The 21235-nt window shown below is 37.3% G+C and overlaps 1 protein-coding gene across 1 annotated transcript; it reads right to left on the bottom strand.

Annotated features, from left to right (window-relative positions):
- Positions 1-2526: 2526 nt before the first annotated feature.
- Positions 2527-20384, bottom strand: LOC306860256 (vasopressin V2 receptor-like). Its single transcript, XM_079401858.1, has 6 exons — positions 20075-20384; positions 7651-8037; positions 6559-6804; positions 6330-6476; positions 4612-5251; positions 2527-3162 (listed from the first exon to the last, which is right to left on the bottom strand). Exons 2-6 carry the CDS (start codon positions 8032-8034, stop codon positions 2960-2962), a joined length of 1620 nt encoding a protein of 539 aa, XP_079257984.1. The 5' UTR covers positions 8035-8037; positions 20075-20384; the 3' UTR covers positions 2527-2959.
- Positions 20385-21235: the final 851 nt, after the last annotated feature.

Genomic DNA, 21235 nt, shown 5'->3' with positions numbered 1-21235 from the left:
AAATTGTACTAAATTGGTAGTTCATTTCTTATCAAGCTAAGAGTAAGCGCGTTTTGGACTTCTATAATGAATTTATGATTGAAATACGTGTTTATAATAATAATTTGCAGAAGTGTAGCCTCCTAAAACTACCACAGACACTACTGAATTCCTAATTGCACTGACTGAGTACCTCAAGAATCTGTGTTAGAAACATATATGTTCTTACTTTATATATAATATTTTTTTTTATAATTTTTTATAAGGCGCTTAAGTTGCAATGTAGTATTTTTTTTTCTTAAACCTTCAACACTTCATTATATTTATATTTTCTGTACAAATAAGTTACTCTGAAGCATGTGAATGGTCCCCTGATTCCAGATGAGAAAAAAATTTAACAAAAATCAAGCAAATACCAGAGGTAGAGCTAAAAGTGTGACAAATTAATGAGTGATTAGTGTGTACATATATACATAATAGAGATTTCAACTGTGAAACAGTGATAGATTGAAAATTGACCTGTGTATTGCTGTTCATTTACCATTACCCCGTTTCTTCTGGTAAAAAAAGTTATTTCTCACCCAAAGCATATAAAAAGAAAATGCTATTTTTTCCACAGATTTTTACAAGGATTTCCGAGGACTGTGAGGATATGTACAAAGTATTACAACCCAAATTCCAGAAATGTTTGGACGTTTTTTAAATTTGAACAAAATTAAAACTAAGAGCCTTTCAAATCACATGAGCCAATGTTTTATTCACAATAGAACATAGATAACATAAATGTTTAAATGGAGAAATTTGACACTTTTATCCAGTGAATGAGCTCATTTCAAATTTGATGCCTTCTAGAGTACTCAAAGTTTGCATGGGGAAAACAAAGGGCTGAAAAAGCAAGAAGCAAGGGCAGAGGCTCTCCAATCTGTGAAAGAGTGCGTAAAAAGATTGTGGTATACTTTAAAAACAACGTTCCTCAACGTCAAATTTCAAAGGCTTTGCAAATCTTATCATCTACAGTGCATAACACCATCAAAAGTTTAAGAGAAACTGGAGAAATCTCTGTGCGTAAGGGACAAGGCCGAGGACCTTTGTTGGATGCCCATGGTCTTCGGGCCCTCAGATGACACTGCATCACTCATCGGCATGATTCTGTCATTGACATTACTAAATGGGCCCAGGAATACTTCCAGAAACCACTCTCGGTAAACACAATCTGCCTGCCATCTGCAGATGCCAACTAAAGCAAAAAGCAAGCCATATGTGAACATGGTCCAGAAGCGCCTTCGTGTCCTGTGGACCAAGGTTCATTTAAAATGGTTTCAAAGTGGAAAAAAGTGTTCTATAGTCAGACGAGTCCAAATTTGTCATTCTTGTTGGAAATCACGGATGCCTTGTCCTCCGGGCTAAAGAGGTGGGAGACCTTCCAGCGTGTCATCAGCGTTTAGTTAAAAAAAACAGCATCTCTGATGGTATGGGGGTGCATAAGTGCATACGGTATGGGAAGCTTGCATGTTTTGGAAGGCACTATGAATGCTGAAAGTTATATAAAGGTTTTAGAGCAACATATGCTCCCATCCAGACGATGTCTATTTCAGCAGGACAATGCAAAACCACATACTGCAGCTATTACAACAGCATGGCTTCGTAGTAGAAGAGTCCGGGTGCTGAATTGGCCTGCCTGCAGTCCAGATCTTTCACCTATAGAGAACATTTGGCACATCATTAAACGAAAAATACGTCAAAGACGACCACGAACTCTTCAGCAGCTGGAAACCTTTATCAGGCAAGAATGGGACCAAATTCCAACACCAAAACTCCACAACCTCGCTGCCCAGACGTCTTCAAACCGTTTCGAAAAGAAGAGGAGATGCTACATCATGGTAAACATGCCCCCGTCCCAGCTATTTTGAGATCTGTAGCAGGCATCAAATTTGAAATGAGCTCATTTTGTGCATAAAATTGTAAAATTTCTCAGTTTAAACATTTGTTGTGTTATCTATGTTCTATTGTGAATAAAATATTGGCTCATGTGATTTGAAAGTCTTTTAGTTTTCATATTATTCAAATTTAAAAAACGTCCCAACATTTCCCGAAATTTGGGTCGTAGTTGTACTGAAATGCATTACACACTCACCAGCTTCTAAACAATGTGTTAGGTCTTTGCTTTGGTACATTAACCCACAAAAATTACCAACACAGAAAATGAGATTTCCTTCTGCGGTAGTCAAATGTAGATTTCTGTCCACTGCCAGCACTTCTAATTATTTAAGAGCTAATACTGTAGACCAATTCAGTTCACAGTGTCTTCTGAATGCTTTACATTTGATTTATAGATTAAATATGATTCGGAAAGTCACTGTGTCACTAAACTGCCACTGTGTTTGATTCCCACAATCAGATATTTTCATAACATTCTTGCTGGTGGTGGATATGTTCCCATAAACTTCTGAGGCTCTCATTTGCAGCATCTTGCTGCAAGATGTCCGGAGTACAGCCAGATAACCTTTTGTCCATTCTGTATGCATTGTTCACATTCTTTTTTCTCTTCCTACTATCACATTTTCCACACTTTGTACTGTAAAGGCTGATATAATCCTGCAAACCTAATCTATGAAAACCATCATAATAGAAAGATGGAGAAGAATGGAGGTAACACTGTCGATGACAGATCAGTATCTGCTTTTCAGATTGTGTAACTGCCATGTACCTGAATCTAAAGTAGCCAGCAAGGACATTACTCCAGTCCCGTACCAAACAGCACACTTTTTGCACATTTGTGACATTGGCACTTGTCCATGAAGACCGTTGGTCATCCCATTGTCATTTTAAATTCTAAAAAGGTGTTTAAGAGCCCAGCTGCACTATTATGTCATCAACACGTGGGCAAAGAGTGGCATTTGGGACAGGGTCTAGCCAGTCACGTCTGCGGTGTGTTTGCCGTGTGCTGGTGTGTGTGTGTGCAGTAGAGTCAGGCCAGAGGTCAGTATGTGGAGTCCTTGGTGTTGGTTGATGTGTGAGTTGTGGTTGAATCATCAGGCAGCGAACCTCTGCGTGGGGATCCGGCGTGGCAGCGCAGCAGTGCGAGCAGTTCACGGGACACACTGTTGGAGAAAGCTGTGTAGATCCATGGGTTAGTGCAGGAGTTTAGACTGGCTAGAAGCATCAGGATAGTAAAAGCAGCCCCTGCATGAGAGAGAAAGGCAAGGAAATAACACTTTGCATTTAATACTGCATTGACAGTTCTACAATATTGCAATATCTTTGTGTGAATAATATGTGCAGGTCTATGAGATTTCTCCCTGTTTTATCATCTATCAGTTGAAAGTCTTAAGATTGCTTAGAAAAGTATTAGTATTAAAGCTTGTAACACAATCAGTGCAAATAATAATAGTGACAGAAAACTTCAGAACAAAAAGAAAATTCTTGCACTGTCTGAAGAAGTTTCTATTATGATTTAAATTACAATAATTTCTGTTTAAAATAGAAATCTTCCATATCATTATAAATGTTTTACTGACATTTTTTATCAGTTTAATGCTTCCTTGCCTTCTTTCAAGCCCAAACGTATGTATAAAAATGTATAATAATAAACAAGGCAGTTAAATGCAAAATAATAATATAAGCCATATGGAACCCAATTTAAGGCTAACTTTGAAAAAAAACCTATTCCTCTAATCTAGACAAAACTAGATTTTTTTACTTTTTTTTAACTGAAAGACTAAAACACATCTATAGGAGCAAGTTTGTGCTGTTTTCATAGTGATTTGGTTGCCAGGTGGCTGGTCAAACTGTGCAGAAAGTCCAGTCTCATACAATGTAAATACCAATGAGATTACCCAACACTCAGGTGAGTGAGCAGGTGTTTGTTTGTCTACGTGTTAAGGGGAAAGAAAGCAGGGGGCAGTTAAATAAAGAAGAGGACAATAAAACAAAGGGGACACGCTGAGAACATGATTGATTATTTCTGCTCCTGGAGATCTCCCCTCCCACAGACTTCAGTTGCAGCCAAGCTCTAGCACACCTGCCTGCAATTTCCAAGCAGCCTTGAAGACCCTGATGAACTGATTCATGTGTTTTTGATTGTACTTGGAACAAAACTCCGCTGGAAGGTAGATTTCCAAGAACGCTTTTTGGTTAACGAACACCACCCTGCAGATGGCAAAGCTTTTCAGCACCATTACTCGAGTCTTCAGTGACACATGATCCTTTAGAAATCATTCTAACATGCTGCTCAAGAAACATTTATTATTATTATCAATGTTGAAAACAGTTGCTGCTTAATGTTTTTCTGAAAAATGGGATATACATTCATTTGAAATACAAATCTTTATAAGTTTCTTTACTATCACTTTTGATCAAATTAATGCATCCTTGCTGAAAAAAATTATTAATTTTTTTATATATACGGTGGTGTATTTTTCACAAAATTTCACTCACCCTGAAAAAAAATCTCTGGCTAAGTTCATGCACATGCACAAAAAAGTATGTAGTCTGTATCAAAAAAATGGATTGCCTATTTCTTATAATGATATGAACCTGTTTAAAAATACATCATACTGTTTTAGCATCCACAAAGAGTTATTGTGTGACTGTACAGGACATGTAATTTCATCTGTTTGCTTCAAGTCTGACCTTGGTTTGGTGGGTTGGGGTCCCAGGCTGCCCATAACTGAACAATAAAGAAAGGAGACCAGCAGATGGTGTAGACCAGCACAATGACAAGAGTCATCCTCACTGTCTTAGACATGGCCTTAGTCACACCTGGGAGAGGCGGCGGGTACGAATAATCGGTTGGAAGTGGAAAAGCATCTGGAAGCACACCTGGCCACAGTTCAGAAGCTCCAGAGCTATTTGGGTGTCCAGTCAATGCACACACGCTATTGGCTGATAATGACTGAGAATGGGAGGGGTCTGAGTGAGGGCTGGGGGTGTTTTGCAGGTGAGTTTGGACGGAAGGGGAGGAGCTTTCTGAAGAGGGGTGGGGCCCAAAGCAAGGCTCGCAGATAGAGCTCCTACAGGGTAGAGTATGAGAGTAGCTATCATAAAGGCTTGAGGAGGATGCTGCATGATGTGAGGGGCTGCAGTGAGCTTGACTGAGACTGCTGTCAGCATGGTGACTGTGTCTGTTATGTCTGTTTCTCTCTCTGCTCCTTGCCCTGCCCCCCTCCCGCTGAGCAAAGTGGAAGAAGACAGAGTTCCTCTTAAATTCTGCCGTCACCACCCGCTCAGACTTCAGGTAGATATTGTCATGGATTTCTCTGAAGATGCGAACCTGAGGTGAAAAATAGATACATCGATTTAAACACTCCTATATGGGTCCAGAGTTGTGTGTCATTTAGAACTGAACTAAGAGTGCATTTTAAATTCCATTTAAGAGAACTCACAGAACTGTACATTTGAATGTAAGGAAACAGAATTAAATGGAATAAAATTACACTAAGCAGTTATAAGTTTTTGCAAAGTGTAGTAATGTGTGGTGGACATTTTATGGTGCTGTATGGGAACATTTTTAATTTTTGTCTGTTTTGGCAGTTTTTTACTTAATTCTGATAAATGTGGTTAATCGGTTGAGGAAATCATGTTGTTAGATTGCGTACAGGGTCATATATGACACTAAAATAATGTAGTAAACATTAACTAAATAACAGAAAATGCATCAAAAAACACCCTAGTAACCCTAGCAAGCTCAAAACACCCTAATGTGAATTACTTATAACAACAACAACAACAACAACAAAAAAGAACAAAAAAAAGAAGAAACAAACTAATGTACACGAATTACAATCACATGGGATGTGTTACAGGACTTTTGAGAATGTCCGTTTACCGTTTTCACATTTTAATTCATAGTCTCCAAAAAACATATATTTGACAATATTCTACAGTAAATACACATATAATGTGATGTTAAACCATTTACAGTTTTTAACCATACACGTTAACTTACAGTTAACCATTTAACTGTTTTTTGTTTTTTTTTTCTAATTTTTCTGTAGCATTTTAACACTTGTTTTGGACTATGGAAATTCCTCTGTGGTGTTACAGTGATTTGTTTTTAATTGCAATTAAGTAAATTCCTCTTCCTGTCATTCAAATTCAACATCCAACTCATGAATTGAAAAGGAGCCAATTATTAAATTCTGAATTTCACCCAGCACTAGCACAGCCATCAAGTTGTACCCTGCAGTGCATCTAATTCCCATTAAACATGCCAAGTCTTTGACATTTGGGTAGTATACATCATGTTCTTATGCTATGATGCATTGTTAGACAAGAGATGTCAAAGCCATACATTTAATTTAAAAAATGTGTAGATAGTGAGAGATTGATAAGAAAAAAGCTGGAGATACCTGACAGACAGTGATGATAAAGGCTGGCAATACAAATACAGCCACAGTCATCCAGGTGACGTATGCTTTAAGACCCCACGGCTCAACAAAGTGGCCCCAGCATTCAAACACCCCAGGGGACACCTCTGACCGTGAGAAGATAAACATCTGCATGCAAACGAGGAGACAAAATAGTTGTGAGCCAATCAAAAAAGCAGTCAGGAATGATCTAAGACTGTTTACTCCTTACCTGTGGCAAACTGAGCACAAGGGCCAGGCCCCACGCAACCATAATGGGGGTGTTCCAGCGGGAGGGTGCACCTCCACGATACGCTTGCAGGGGGCAGCAGATGGCATAGTGCCGATCCACAGTCATGGCAACAATCATGTAGGAGGATGCAAACATCCCGACAATCTGCAAATACTTGACGGAGCGACACAGAGCGTCAGGGCCCTGGAAGTGCTCTGTGATGTCCCACACCAGCTGTGGCAGCACCTGGGGACAAAATAAAGACATATCAAGTCAAGTCACCTATATTTATAAAGCGCTTTATGCAATACTGATTGTGTCAAAGCAGCTTTACAGTATTAAATAGGAAAATAGTGTGTCGAGAATGCAAGAAGACAATAGTAAACACTCAATTTTCCAGTTAAAGTCAGTTCATCATTGATGCAGTGATGTCATCGTGCAGCTCAGTTCAAATAGTGTCTGTGCAATCAAGCCGACTGTATTACCAGAAATTAAGTGTCCCCAACTAAGCAAGCCAAAGGCGACAGTGGTAAGGAACCAAAACTCCACAGGTGTACAGATCTACATATATCTACTTCAGTCATGAAACTCTAGATGGTGCAGCCTGATAGATCCTTTTACACGCAGTCACGTCATGGCCAATGAGATCGCAAACCTCCACCTCCCTCAGCGCCACTTGTCCAGCAAAATTGCAATTGAATTTTTTTTTAAAGTTCCAGGTTTTCTGTGCTAGTTTGTAATGCTGCACAATTTGACCAAAATATTTGTGATTATATATTGAGGTTATTAATATCATTAAATAAAACTTAAAAAAAATAAGAGATATTACTACTACAACTGCTACTACTACTACTACTACTTTTATTTCACCATAAAATTACAAGACTAATATTTCTTTCAAATGTTAAATCATGCAAAAGAAAACAGTGCCGCATTTCACTCCTAAACACGCATTACTCCCACGCCTGATACTTCAACTGCATTTTAATATATGTAGTCTCATTATATGTTTCCATTCAGGTCAATGATTACTTAACCGTTAAGCTCATTTCACTGCACTCATCATTTTTAATAGTCTCAAAAGGCGGTTACCTGAAAGAAGGCCACTACCAGGTCAGCCACACACAGATTGACCATGAAAAGGTGCATGGGAGCGTGATGTTTCTTCCTACGCAGCAACACCCACAGCACGAATCCATTACCCAGAGCAGTGAGCGCAAGCACCAACCCAAGCACCCCGATCTCTGCCTGAGCCAAGGCTTGGTCCCGTACCCGTGGAGGGGCAACTGGCTGGATTGTGGGCCTCGTGGTGGTCCATGTGATGTTCTCTGACGGAAATAGCCAGAGGAAAGCCCCCGTGCCCCCATAACTGCTGCTGAGATTGAAGAGGGAGCTGGACAGGTCTGGTGGCCCCTCCATCTCCAGCACAGAGTGATTGGGCTGACCCAAATTCTCTTCCCAAGAGGCCATCCTCATGACCTACAATAAGAAGGACAGACATGAGAGGTAAATCCAAAACATCCGAATACTGATCCCTCGCTGGCCTAAATTGTTAAACAAACAGTTGTAAATCATTTTAATAAAATTAGGCCAAATGAATTTCATTTTGTTGGCTATTTCTGTAGCTCTTCAGCAAGAGAAAAGGAATGGTGGCATCTAAATCAAATGAAGGCATTGATGTCTCCTATATAATCTCAAATTAAATTCTCCATCTCAGCTTCTGTTTTTAGATACAGCGCTTAAAACATCATGTTGTATTTTTAGCCAAAACAGTAAGATATTAACTACACATATCCTCAACAGATTTTAGAGGTTAGTTTTGAGGTTTGGAACAAAAGGAATGCAAATGAAAAACATAAAAAATAAAGTTGTTTATGAATTTATTAAAGTCAGCTTTGAATCATTGTCTTTCTGGAACCTCCACATAAAACATTTAGAAACCCCTCCAATTTTTTTATGTCTGCCTCATTAAGATGCTGCGTGGATTATTATGACCAGCTGCTAAAGCAAATTTATATAGAGAATATCTGAAAGGCAAATCTGAGATTCTCTTGGGATTTACTCATCCTTTGTCTCCAGACACAGGAAAACATATTTGCGATGACACTGAAAAAAAATCAAATACGAAAGAGATATGGAAACAATTATGGTTTAAATCCCTCTTTTGGATACACAGTGTATGACTGAGGCATGGATGAGGGAGGTGGGCAGGAGGACGGGCTTTTAAGGGCTAAATGGAGAAGAATGCAGATTTTAAAGGTGTCTGTAATTATTATGTGCTGACATACAGTATATAACTGAAATGGAAGGCCCAAGAATAGGTTTTGTGCAATTGCTTGCTTTTACTTGCATTAAACTTCATTTTTTTGTCTAATTTATTGAAAACGTTTATAAATTGCACACTTTTAAAGTGCATGCAATTTACCGTACATGCATACTGGTATTAAGGAAATATGAAAACAAATATGAGTGAAAGACTGAATTTGCAAAAGCTTTTAAGAAAACAATATCGGATAATAAAGGTAGAACAGAGTGGGTTACTGGAAAGAGCGCTGCCACTATGAGGAGAAAATGTGTGGCTGTATTAATAAGTCTCACACAGACAGATTCGAAGGTCTAGTCTTATTTTAATTTGATTCATGTGTAAAGGTTTTTTAAAGGGATAAATGCTTTTATTCTGAATTAAAATATTTAATTCAATTTATAAATGATTGTAATATAAATAAATTAAACAAAGAGTACAGACATTTATAATGTTACAAAATATTTATATGTCAAATAAATGCTGTTCTTATTAATGTTCTATCAAATCCCAAAAAATAAATAAAGGGTTCTTCCAAAAATGAAATAAAATTAAATTAAGCAGCACAACTGTTTTCAACATTGATAACAATAAGCAACGTTTCAAATCAGCATGCCTTTGGTGAGCATAAGAGAATTCTTTTAAAACATTTTTTGCAAACTGAAACTTCTGATAATGCTATAATTATATATATATATGATAATAATCTGAATATTTAAAAATATGTTGTAGTCACTGGAAAACAAGGCATTGATTTTGTGTGGTTTTCTCTGATATTTTCTTTGATTCTTCTGGTGTTTGTTAACTCATACATGCTGTTTAGCCTTCCATGAATGTATTCCTGTCAATGTGTTTATGATTTATGTGAGGATTAGCAAGAATGGAACCAGAAAGCTTTCGAATGCGGTTTGTTTTAAAATTAGCTCTTGATTCAAGTCCAAGTCTCTGAGACATGCAATATTTAATTCACTTCATTCATCCTCACTCACTCTTGCTCACACTCACTCCATCCATCTGGAGTGGTGGTTTTCATCTTGCATTTGCATAATCAATTCACAACAGAAATATCCACTTCAGAGCTGTGCTGGTTACAGAGTCCTAATGAAGTCCTTCCAATTGTAACACAAAGCCTGGCAAGGTCTTCCTTTGACGTTGCCTGTGGAAAGCCCGTCAGTTGCTCTTGCTGTCCAGTTTGTCGTCTGTTCGCACTCTTTGCATGTCCCAACTACTTTCCATTACCTACTTTGATACCTCCTGGGAAATTACAGAAAGAGCCTCCTTGCACGCTCCGGGTCTTTAAATGTGTCTGATGCACATGTGCTGGCACTGGCTATTCATCAGACTGAAAGCGGGTCTGTGATGTGTCCCTGCTGGGCATGTGTGCATGAAGCGCTCAGCCGGGTTTACCCGCAAGATAAAGCGTTAAAATTAGATCTCTTTCATTTCTCATGTTGAAATTACATGGAGAGCAAATGGAATCTCCTATTTTGCTACTAAGAAAATCTCCAGAAATATCTTGTGTGTCTTCTCTATGGTTTTAAAAGAGATTGCAATAATTTCACACAATGGGGTCAGATTTGTCAAGAAAGAGTCTGCGATCAAATGATCAAAGATTTTATTAACTCATAAAACACTGACTACTCTAAAAAATAGCGTAGCCTTTTCTTAAAAAAAATTACTCAGAAATTTCAAGTAGATTTTACAAACACTTACAAAGAAACAGCAAGTAGCATTAAATCAAAAATGAAAATTTGCAGTAGAAATAATATTTTCTTGTAAAAACGTACTCCAATAATGTTTGTTTTATTCAGAACTTAAAAAAAAATAAAAATTTTGCAGTGTGGTCATTTGTGTGACTGTGAAGATTGTTTTTTTGTCAAGCTTAGAAATAAAATAAAAAGGTAATACTGTATGTGAAAATTAGTCAAAATGACAATTTTTTTAAACGATCCCATATTTTTTTACCTGAAATATATTTGTACATTTTTCCTTAATGTAATACTGATATTTACTGTATTTATACTACATGCTCTATTATTACTTGGTTTTCACAACTATGCATTGTCATTTTTCGATCTAAGCACTGAACATTTAAAAAAAAATCTTTGAAGACTAAATTCATGTGGCCTTTGAATTTTATAGCTCTTAACTCTTACTGTATGTCAAAGATCTCATAGTTTTTATTTATCCTAAATATTTTAGAAGAAACATATAACACTATTGAAAATAAATGTTGTTTGCTGGCATCTATGGTTCTAGAAACATCTAACCTTTCCGTTGTACAAAAGGTTCTCAATACTAAAAAAAGGTTCTTAAGATTTTGAAAATGTTCTTCACAACAAGAAAATAATGGCTCTTCACCGAAAGGTTCTTTGGGGAACCAAAAAGGTACTGGTGTGAAAACCTACATTTTGGAGTGTCTCTATGAAATAGCAACCTCTGTGCAATCAAAGAATCCAATCAAAACCACACCAAAGCTAACAGAGATGTGTTCTCTGTCTCTCTAACCTCCATCTGCTGGTTATCAGATGGACACTAAAAATATTTCACGTTTCCCGTGGTCATCTGCTTAGAGGTCAAGGGGGCAGTGGAAAAAGAGGAGATGAGAGTCGAGGATGTGAAAGCCAACTGTGGAGAGCAGCAGTGTACTCATCCGTCTTTCTCACTCCTTTGCTCCTTTCTCAGTTTGTATCCTCTCTCTGTTCACCACTGCTGTTCATAGTATCTGACTTTCACGTAAATATAATCCTTTTACCAGATCAGCCTGTCCTTGATATCTCCTAATAAGCAACAGAACAGTAACATTTTTAGCAAAACTCAACCTGGTTCTTCACTTCGCAGCTGAGCTCTTAATGTTGATGGTCAGATGTAACTACTACCTTTCAGATCTAATCTGCTGAATGACTCTCATGGGTTTTAAAAATGATGCTTCCCAAACCTGTGCCTTTCACAAAATGTTCGGTGCCAGCCCGGGGTCATATGACAGGAGGAAAGGACGGTCAAGGCACAGCAATGGGGTGCACAGGGACTTGAGCCTGTGACCCTTAAAGCAGCACTTTCTAAAGGTGCCTTTTGCCATCAAATAAATCAATATGGTGAAAAATAAGAGAGGACATAAAAGAGGTGGACAAGAAAAAGAGAGGGCATACAGAAATGCACATTGGAAATTGAGTGAATTTAAAAATCAGAGAGCAAGATGATATAAAACCTCAGGTGTTTACTATATAATATTATATCACTGGTTAAATTACCGGGATAATGATAACTAAAAATTAAATTGTATTTGGCAATTATATATGGCAAGAAATACATTTAAAAAAATACACAAAATGGGCAAAAATGGCCAATATAGAATTTAAAAATATATTTATATATGTATATGCATGTATGTATATATATATATATATATATATATATATATATATATATATATATACACACACACACACACACACACAGGTACATCTAAAAAAAATTAGAATATTGTGAAAAACTGAATTTTTTTGTAACTTATTTTAAAAAGTGAAACTTTCATATATATTTTAGATTCATTACATGTAAAGTAAGTCATTTCAAAAGTTTTTTAGTTTTAATTTGGATGATTAGCGCTTACAGCTCATGAAAGTCAAAATCCAGTATCTCAAAATATTAGGGTAGGATTTACCTGTATGTGTGTATATATATATATATATATATATATATATATATATATATATATATATATATATATATATATATATATGTGTGTGTGTGTGTGTGTGTGTGTGTGTGTATATATATATATATATATATATATATATACATATATATATATATATATATATATATACACATATACATATACATACATATATGTACACACACACACACACACATATACTGTGTATATATATATATATATATATCTGTGTTGAGCCTTGCTGAAATCGCGTTTGGTCTCATACTGTATCGCGTATCTTGTCAGTGTGTGCACTTGCTTGGCCATTTTTAGTGATAAATAGGAAAGTGGGTTCAGCTGAATTGTAATAGTGATTTGTTAGAGGGGTATAAAAAAGGTTATTATACCACGGCAGCGGTCGCGGCAACCCTCGTGTAAAGCCCTCCTAGTGTGAAGACCGAAGAGTGTAAAGACCATCGACTCCACCGGACAAGGACACCGGCAGAGGACATAAGTATGGACTTTTAATGATCCTACATTATTCCTACTACTTGTTTCACTTCTGTTTTAGTTTATATAACCTATTCTTACTATGTGTTTCCAGATCAATACTATCACTACCACTCGCAATCACACACGCATCACACACTGTAGACAGCGCAATCCTATCAACCTGCGCACTTTGCCTATGTCTGCTAATACATTACTTTCTTTTTCTATTGGTCTCTGGAATTGTCAGTCTGCTGTCAACAAAGCTGATTTCATTACTTCCATTACTAGTCATTCAAGGTTAAACCTCATGGCCCTGACAGAGACCTGGATCAAACCAGAAGACAATGTTACACCTGCAGCACTCTCCAATAATTTCTCCTTTTCCCACACCCCCCGTTTGACTGGAAGAGGTGGAGGTACTGGTCTGCTCATCTCTAATAATTGGAAATTTACTCCTTTACCTTCTCTGAGTATCAACAGCTCTTTTGAATCACATTCGGTTACTATTACCTACCCTCTAAAAATCCATTTTGTAGTTGTTTATCGTCCTCCAGGATTACTAGGTAGGTTTGTGGAAGAATTCGATTTATTGCTCTCAACATTTCCTGAGGATGGTACTCCCTTTGTCTTACTTGGAGACTTCAACATCCACCTAGATAAACCTCAGGCTGCAGACTTCCACACTCTGCTTGCGTCTTTTGATCTCAAGAGAGTGCTAACTACGGCTACTCACAAATCAGGCAACCAACTGGACCTTATTTGCACACGATACTGCTCCACTGATCATGTGCTGGTTACTCCACTACACACCTCGGATCACTTCCTCCTCACTCTTAACCTCAACATGATTCCTGACACATCACATACCCCTCCACGTCACTTTTTGACGTAACTTGCGTTCACTCTCCCCCTCCCGGCTATCTTCTATGGTTTCATCTTCACTTCCTCCCCTAAACAGTTATCCTCTCTTGATGCTAACAGTGCTACTGATACTTTCTGTTCCACTCTGACGTCTTGTTTAAATACTTTCTGCCCCTTATCTTCCAAGCCAGCTCGTACCACCCCTTCTGCCCCTTGGCTATCTGATGTCCTCCAAAAACATTGTTCTAAACTCAGGGCTGCGGAAAGGGTATGGCGCAAATCACGTAATCCTTCTGACCTTAATTTATATCGATCACTCCTCTCTGACTTCTCTGCTAATGTTTCCACTGCTAAAAGGACATATTATCATGACCAAACTAACAATTCGCCTAGCTCTCGCATGCTCTTTAAAACATTTTCCTCCCTCCTTTGTCCTCCTCCTCCTCCTCCTCCATCATCTCTAACAGCTGACGACTTTGCCACATTCTTCATTAATAAAATTACAAACCTCACTGCACAATTTTCCACACCACAATCTATCAAACATATCTTACCAGCAAACATACACTCGTTCACATCCTTCTCTCCACTCTCTGAGGCAGAGGTCTCTAAACTCATCCTTTCCAGTCATCCTACTACCTGTCCGCTTGATCCTATTCCATCTCATCTCCTTCAAGCCATTTCTCCTGCAGTTGTACCTGCACACACTCACATCGTTAAAACATCCCTTCACACTGGAATTTTTCCCTCAGCATTTAAACAGGCTCGAATAACTCCACTGCTTAAAAAACCCACTCTTAACCCAACTCTTTTAGGGAACAATAGACCGGTTTCCCTTCTTCCTTTCATTGCAAAAACACTTGAACGAGTTGTGTTCAACCAAGTCTCTGGCTTTCTCACACAGAACAACCTCCTGGACAGTAACCAATCTGGCTTCAGAAGTGGACATTCGACCGAAACTGCTTTGCTTTCTGTTGTTGAAGCCCTAAGACTTGCAAGAGCGGCTTCCAAATCTTCATTACTTATCTTGCTGGATCTGTCTGCTGCTTTTGATACAGTCAACCATCAGATCCTCGTCAACCCTATTGAGAAAGGGCTTCTCAGGAACCGCACTCCAGTGGTTTGAGTCTTACCTCTCTGATAGGTCCTTCAAAGTATCTTGGAGAGGTGAGGTATCCAAGTCGCAACATCTAGCTACTGGGGTGCCTCAGGGCTCAGTTCTTGGACCAATTCTCTTTTCTGTCTACATGGCATCACTAGGTTCTGTCATTCAGAAACATGGCTTTTCATATCACTGCTATGCTGATGACACTCAACTCTACCTCTCATTCCATCCTGATGATCCGGCGATAGCTGCTTGCATCTCAGCGTGTCTAACAGACATTTCTTGCTGGATGATGGACCATCACCTTCAACTCAACCTAGCTAAGACAGAACTGCTTGTAGTTTCAGCTAACCCATTGCTTCATCACAATCTCACCTTCCAGTTAGGCTCATCTACCATAACTCCTTCAAAAACAGCCAGAAACCTTGGAGTTGTGATTGATGATAAGCTGAATTTCTCAGACCACATTTCTAAAACTGCCCGGTTTTTTGCTAAAACTGTCAGATTTGCATTATACAATATTAAGAAGATCAGGCCCTTTCTCTCGGAACATGCAACACAACTCCTTGTTCAGGCTCTTGTTCTGTCCAGACTTGACTATTGCAATGCTCTCTTGGCAGGTCTTCCAGCCAATTCTATTAAACCTCTACAATTAATCCAAAATGCCGCTTCAAGATTAATCTTTAATGAGCCGAAAAGAACGCACGTCATGCCTCTGTTCATCAATTTGCACTGGCTACCAATAGCTGCTCGCATTAAATTCAAGGCATTAATGTTTGCCTACAGAACCACCACTGGCTCTGCACCCCTTTACCTAAATTCAGTACTTCAGACTTATATGCCCTCTAGAAGCTTGTGTTCTTCAAGTGAACGACGCATTATTGTACCATCCCAAAGACACACAAAAACACTTTCACAGACTTTTTCATGAACTGTTCCCATCTGGTGGAATGACCTGCCCAACTCAATCAGAGCAGCCGAATCCTTACCCATCTTCAAGAAACGGCTAAAAACTCATCTGTTTCATCTTTACTTGACCCTCTAACTCTAGCACTCTCTAGTCTAATTTTATTTTATCTATGTTTTTTTTATTTAAAAAAAAATTATTAATAATAATAATAATTATCTGTACTGCGTTAGGCTAACCAAGACTTGTAATAGCGCTTGCACGTTGTTGCTCTTTTCTTGGTTTTGATTGTCGCTTTGGATAAAAGCATCTGCTAAATGACTAAAAGTAAAGTAAAAAGTATATATATATATATATATAATTATTATTATTATTATTATTTTGGATAAACACTGTTTACAGCATACATGTGAAAGTCACTTTGGCAAGAATCTTTGTGTGTGTGTGACTGTGTGTGTGTGTTGTATTTTTTTAGAAATGTATTATATTTATTATATTTCATAACAAGTATTATATTTCAAATCAGAAAACTGAAATTGGTCAAAGCTTGTTTTCTGGTTAGGTTTTGGGGTCAGCATTATAGATTGTGTTGTTGTTTCTAATGTTAACTTGTGGTAAATTATTTAAATGCAAAACATTTTTGTTTTCTGTATTTTAGTAGAATTTCTGTAAATTGCATTTAAAAGTGATAAAACACAAATCCTCAAAGACTTGCATAAGAACAGAGCAAAAGCTTGACTGAGAACATAGCAGATACCAACAGTTACTAAGGTAGAAATAGTCACATAATATCGGGCTTAGCGAAGGGTCAATTGGTCTGTGAGCTTTTTTAGACAGAACACTACTTTCACAATAACAATTAAACAGTGAAAAAGCAATGATTTATTTATTTATCTTACCTCCAGCACCACAGACATCACTATGACCTAATAAATTCAATTTACAATTTAAATGTGTTATATAAATTTACAAGTTAATTGTGCAGCAAAGACTACATTGCATAATATTCAGATTGAAAATAGAAAATTGGCGTTAATGGTCGACCAGGATGGTTTCTTTAATCCTCCTGCCACTAAGTATGAGTGGCCCGATCTCACACTGAGCGGTGATGAAGTGCTGATAAGGAATTTATCAATGTACGTCAGCACATCAGAGGAGAGCATTATGTGGCTACACTGGAATCCGTGTGCATGTGTCTGGTGGACTAGGTGAAAAAGACGTGTATGGAGAGTAATCCCTAATTTATGAACGTCTCCCAGGAATGCCTCACAGCATGAGAAGCTACTGTGTAGTGCAGCATCCCTATCTTTAAAGGGATGATAGAGAAGAATAGAGGGATTGGAAAGAAAGTGTCAAATGATGGCAGCAGATCACTTGTGTGTCTCCTTTCTAATATAAGTAGCTGTCTGCCAATCACATAAGTCTGAGACCACTTTAAAATCTGCATTTTTCCCATTGAAGCCTGAAAGTAATTTGAAAGTTGAGGTTTTTAAAAATGAAAAACAATAAAATTTATGATGTAGCTACAATTAATAAGAAATATTTCAGATTCTGCACCTTATTTTTTGGGCCAGTAATCATTTCCACTAGTTGTCTAAAACTTTTGGTTTCAACTGTACATATATCTAACTTTAACTAAATCATTCTACATAGTCTTGGCTTTTATTAAATATTCCTGCTGTTTCTAAAAACAAAACACTTGCAAGTACATCTAGCTCCTTTATTTTACATCTTTGTCAATCACAGGAAAACAGCCACACCACAGGAAGGATGACTGAGTGATCCACCTATTTTCATCTGTTAGCGCTTTTGTTTATCTAACCCATTCCCACTGTCTGTTTGTCCTTTCATGTTTCAGCTCTGTTCTCCGCTCGGTTCAGAACCCCAGAGTCCCTCCCAAAAACACACCCGCATTCCTCCAACCCTGACAGACATTTTAGTACAGTATAGTTTAGTGAGGTATAGAGCAACAAACAGTTTTTTCTTTGCAGATATTTAATTTAGAGTCTTTTCAGGTAGGTACAGATTGTATACATGATGCATGAATGGGTGTGTGTGAGAATGAAAACATGGAGATCTTGGAAATTGGTTCATGCACTCATGACTTGAGTAAATGACTCCACATTTACTCATTAACTCATCACATATATGCCTGTTTAAACAGATCAGTCTTTAAATGCAGACTGAAACCTTGAAAATATTAAAATAACACAACCTAAACTACAAAAACAATATGAGCAAACAGTCCATACCCTATTATCCTGCTTTAGTCTGCATAATCTGGGCCATACACAACAAGGGAAGCATAAGCGAATACATCATCAGGCATCAATGGACTTTGAAACCTCTCAGGTTCACAGAGAGACGCTGTGTGTTTGTTTACTTATAATAGGATTCCGTCCATGATTTTAAAGTTCTTTGGGAGGCACATTAACACAACTTTGGTAAACACACTGAAATTTGGAACAGCTGTGGGCAACCAACTTTACCTAGTAATTTTTTCTCAGTCCACAGATTCATGAAGCTGTGTAAGGTTTCAAGAAAAGCAGGTCATCCATGTTTATTCAAGATGACTGTGATTCCAGTTTTGCAGCGTTAACAGGTTCCATTGCATAGCTACTTTTGTTTTCTAAATCCTGAGCAATTAAGCATGCAATTTTAATGAGTCACTGCATTAAGTTTTTCTTCTCTGGATTAATGCATGTAATATATTTGTAAGCCTACATACATTCATTTAAGCCTAAGTTCCTGTTTACAAAATCCTTTATAAGTCAATCAATCATAAATGTGACCGCCCCACATAATCACAATGACCAAATGTCCAGTGACTCAGCGGCCGTTCATGGGTAAAGCTTTTCATGAAAAACTGTAAAGCATTTTCGAGTCTTAATGAAAATAAAAATGAAAAGCATCAAGGGCAATTAGCATCGCTCTGAAACACACAGGCTCCTATGTGTGTACATGAGGATGATGGATGTACTGTGACCTTTACAGCTGACCTCAGCCATCAAAATCCACTGGACCAAATGGGCGTTTACCTCAAAATGCGATGAAGCGCAATAATTTTATGAAATGTTTTATACTGCATTGTGTTCTAAAGTTAATTATTTCTCTGAACTGACAACTGAACTATAATTTAACGTTCAATCTAGTGGGCTCCATGCATATTCTTCACTCTAAAAAATCCTGTTTAGATGCATTATCAAAACCTGGCAGCATTATCGTTGCCAGAAATTCAGAAAAAGTGTTTCAGGCATATCGAGATGGCATTTTGGTGGCTGTATAATACAGTGAATATACCAACCTACTTGAACTATTAAAACATTACACAATGAAACAAAGCTCATTAAGTTTTCCATGAGCACTCACAATGTGTACAATATTATCCACATAAACACTTTTAGGGTAATACACATTTGACATTCGATACACTACATAACTAAGCAATATCAATGTTACCTACACCTATTTAAATAAAATAGCCTATGATTAAATATGATGTATCACACAGGGAATTCTGGGAATGTTATTTTACTGTTTATCAGGTGACTGATTTTATGTAGCAACAAAAACACATTTTAACAATATTTTAATATATGTACATGGGATGCTTTAACAAAAAATGTTGTCAAGTTATGTAGATTATAAGGTGGGATAACTCATGTTTCATTACATATTTAGGCCTACAGTAATTTAAGGTAACTTAGTTAAGCAATTAACATTTTTTTTAAACTGAAGTATTTTACATGATCTTCCTCTTCAAATTACGCACACTTTAAAAGTCTTAAATTCAGAAATCATTAAGTGCTCGATCGACACATTAATTAATGTTCTTTTATCTTTACTTCTTACCTCATGTCTCTGACTCATACTGACGGTAGTAGATACATTTTTTTTTGGGGCGGGGGGTTAACAAATTAAAAATACATTTGCTTTTCACCTTGTTTGAAAACAATTTGAAACAGGTAGGCTACAATATTTTGTAGCTTATATCATTTTAGTTTGTATTATTTTGAAACACTGGGAATATCAGGATTGTTATTAGGTGGTTGAAGACTCAATACATATTAGTAACCAAGTATTTCAACGTATTCAACAAAATGAAAAGTCGTTTGACATTGTAGCACCTGAAGGGAGCACGTGAGTGACTGTAATAGTTGAGTGGCGCGCGCGAACAGAAAGAGCACTTACCGTCAGGCAGCTCCGTTTCTTCACTGTAAGTATAGCACTTTGCGATATAATCCACAGATTTCTTCACGAACTAAGCCATATAATGCTCTGTCCATGCCACGTCCACGCCTTCTATGTTGACACTCTATCTGTTTTAGATATCCGCCGTCTACCATTGTAACTTTGTTTGGGAATTATGTAAAATACAAAGGACTGTTGCCAAAATATCTGTCAAAGCTCATTTTACCTACAGTTAAATGCGCTCCTATCCTCTCAGCTTTCAGACAGAATAGCAAAGTGCGTCTAAATGTTTTTCTCATGCTCTCTGTCTGTTATGTCTCAGTATATTCTCTGATCTGGTGCGCGCACTAAACATAATTTGATTGGGCTACTTCTGTTCCTCCTACTGTCTCCCTCCCTCCCTCTCAAAGAACCCCTCCCTAGCCCTCATTATCTTTCATGCACACTCCAAAACCTTCCTTCATCCAGTTTCTCTAAACAGATACTTTCAAAAATGAATCACTGCAGATTAGGGGTGTGCGATATTGACAAAAAATAATAGGCTATCTCGACATTTTCTGGGATTTTATCGTTAACGATAATTAGACGATATTTTGCTGTTGTGCTGGTACCTTAAGGACTGTCGTGGAGAGCTGACTCCTAAAGTTTTAAATATTTTTCATATTCTGTGTGGTGGTCAGTTCACACTGATAGAAATTAATATTTTCCAATAAGTTTAAACTGATTTTTACAATTTATGGGCATTTTTACTTTTTAAAAAGCCATTTTTTTTTCTAAAAGTGTCCATTATGTTTTGAGTCAAATCAGAAGCTTTTTACCTTTAGATGCATATAAACACTGTTTAATGCAAGACATGATTGCATTTAACCTGCAATTACAAATGCATAAGTAATGTTTTCATGTATTAAACATAAAATTTTAAATACCGATATTTGAAATTATTTAAATAATAAAAGATATGTGAAATTAAAACCGCCAGTAGGTGGCAGCAAGTCACAGTTAATAAGTGAGTCATTGCGATTGAACCGAATCATTCAAACGGTTGATTCATTCAGGAACGCTGCATTTTTGTTGTCGAAATAAAGCAAAAACAGGAAAAATGGTGTCTAAAACGTAAGTCTCTTAATTCACTTCTTGTTTATTGTAGCCTACTATTGTAAA

This window comes from Barbus barbus (genome assembly GCF_936440315.1).
Source record: "Barbus barbus genome assembly, chromosome: 41".
In the NCBI taxonomy this organism is placed as follows: Eukaryota; Metazoa; Chordata; class Actinopteri; order Cypriniformes; family Cyprinidae; genus Barbus; species Barbus barbus.
The sequence above is the reverse complement of the archived record's forward strand: the minus strand, read 5'-3'. Positions and strand labels throughout refer to the sequence as shown.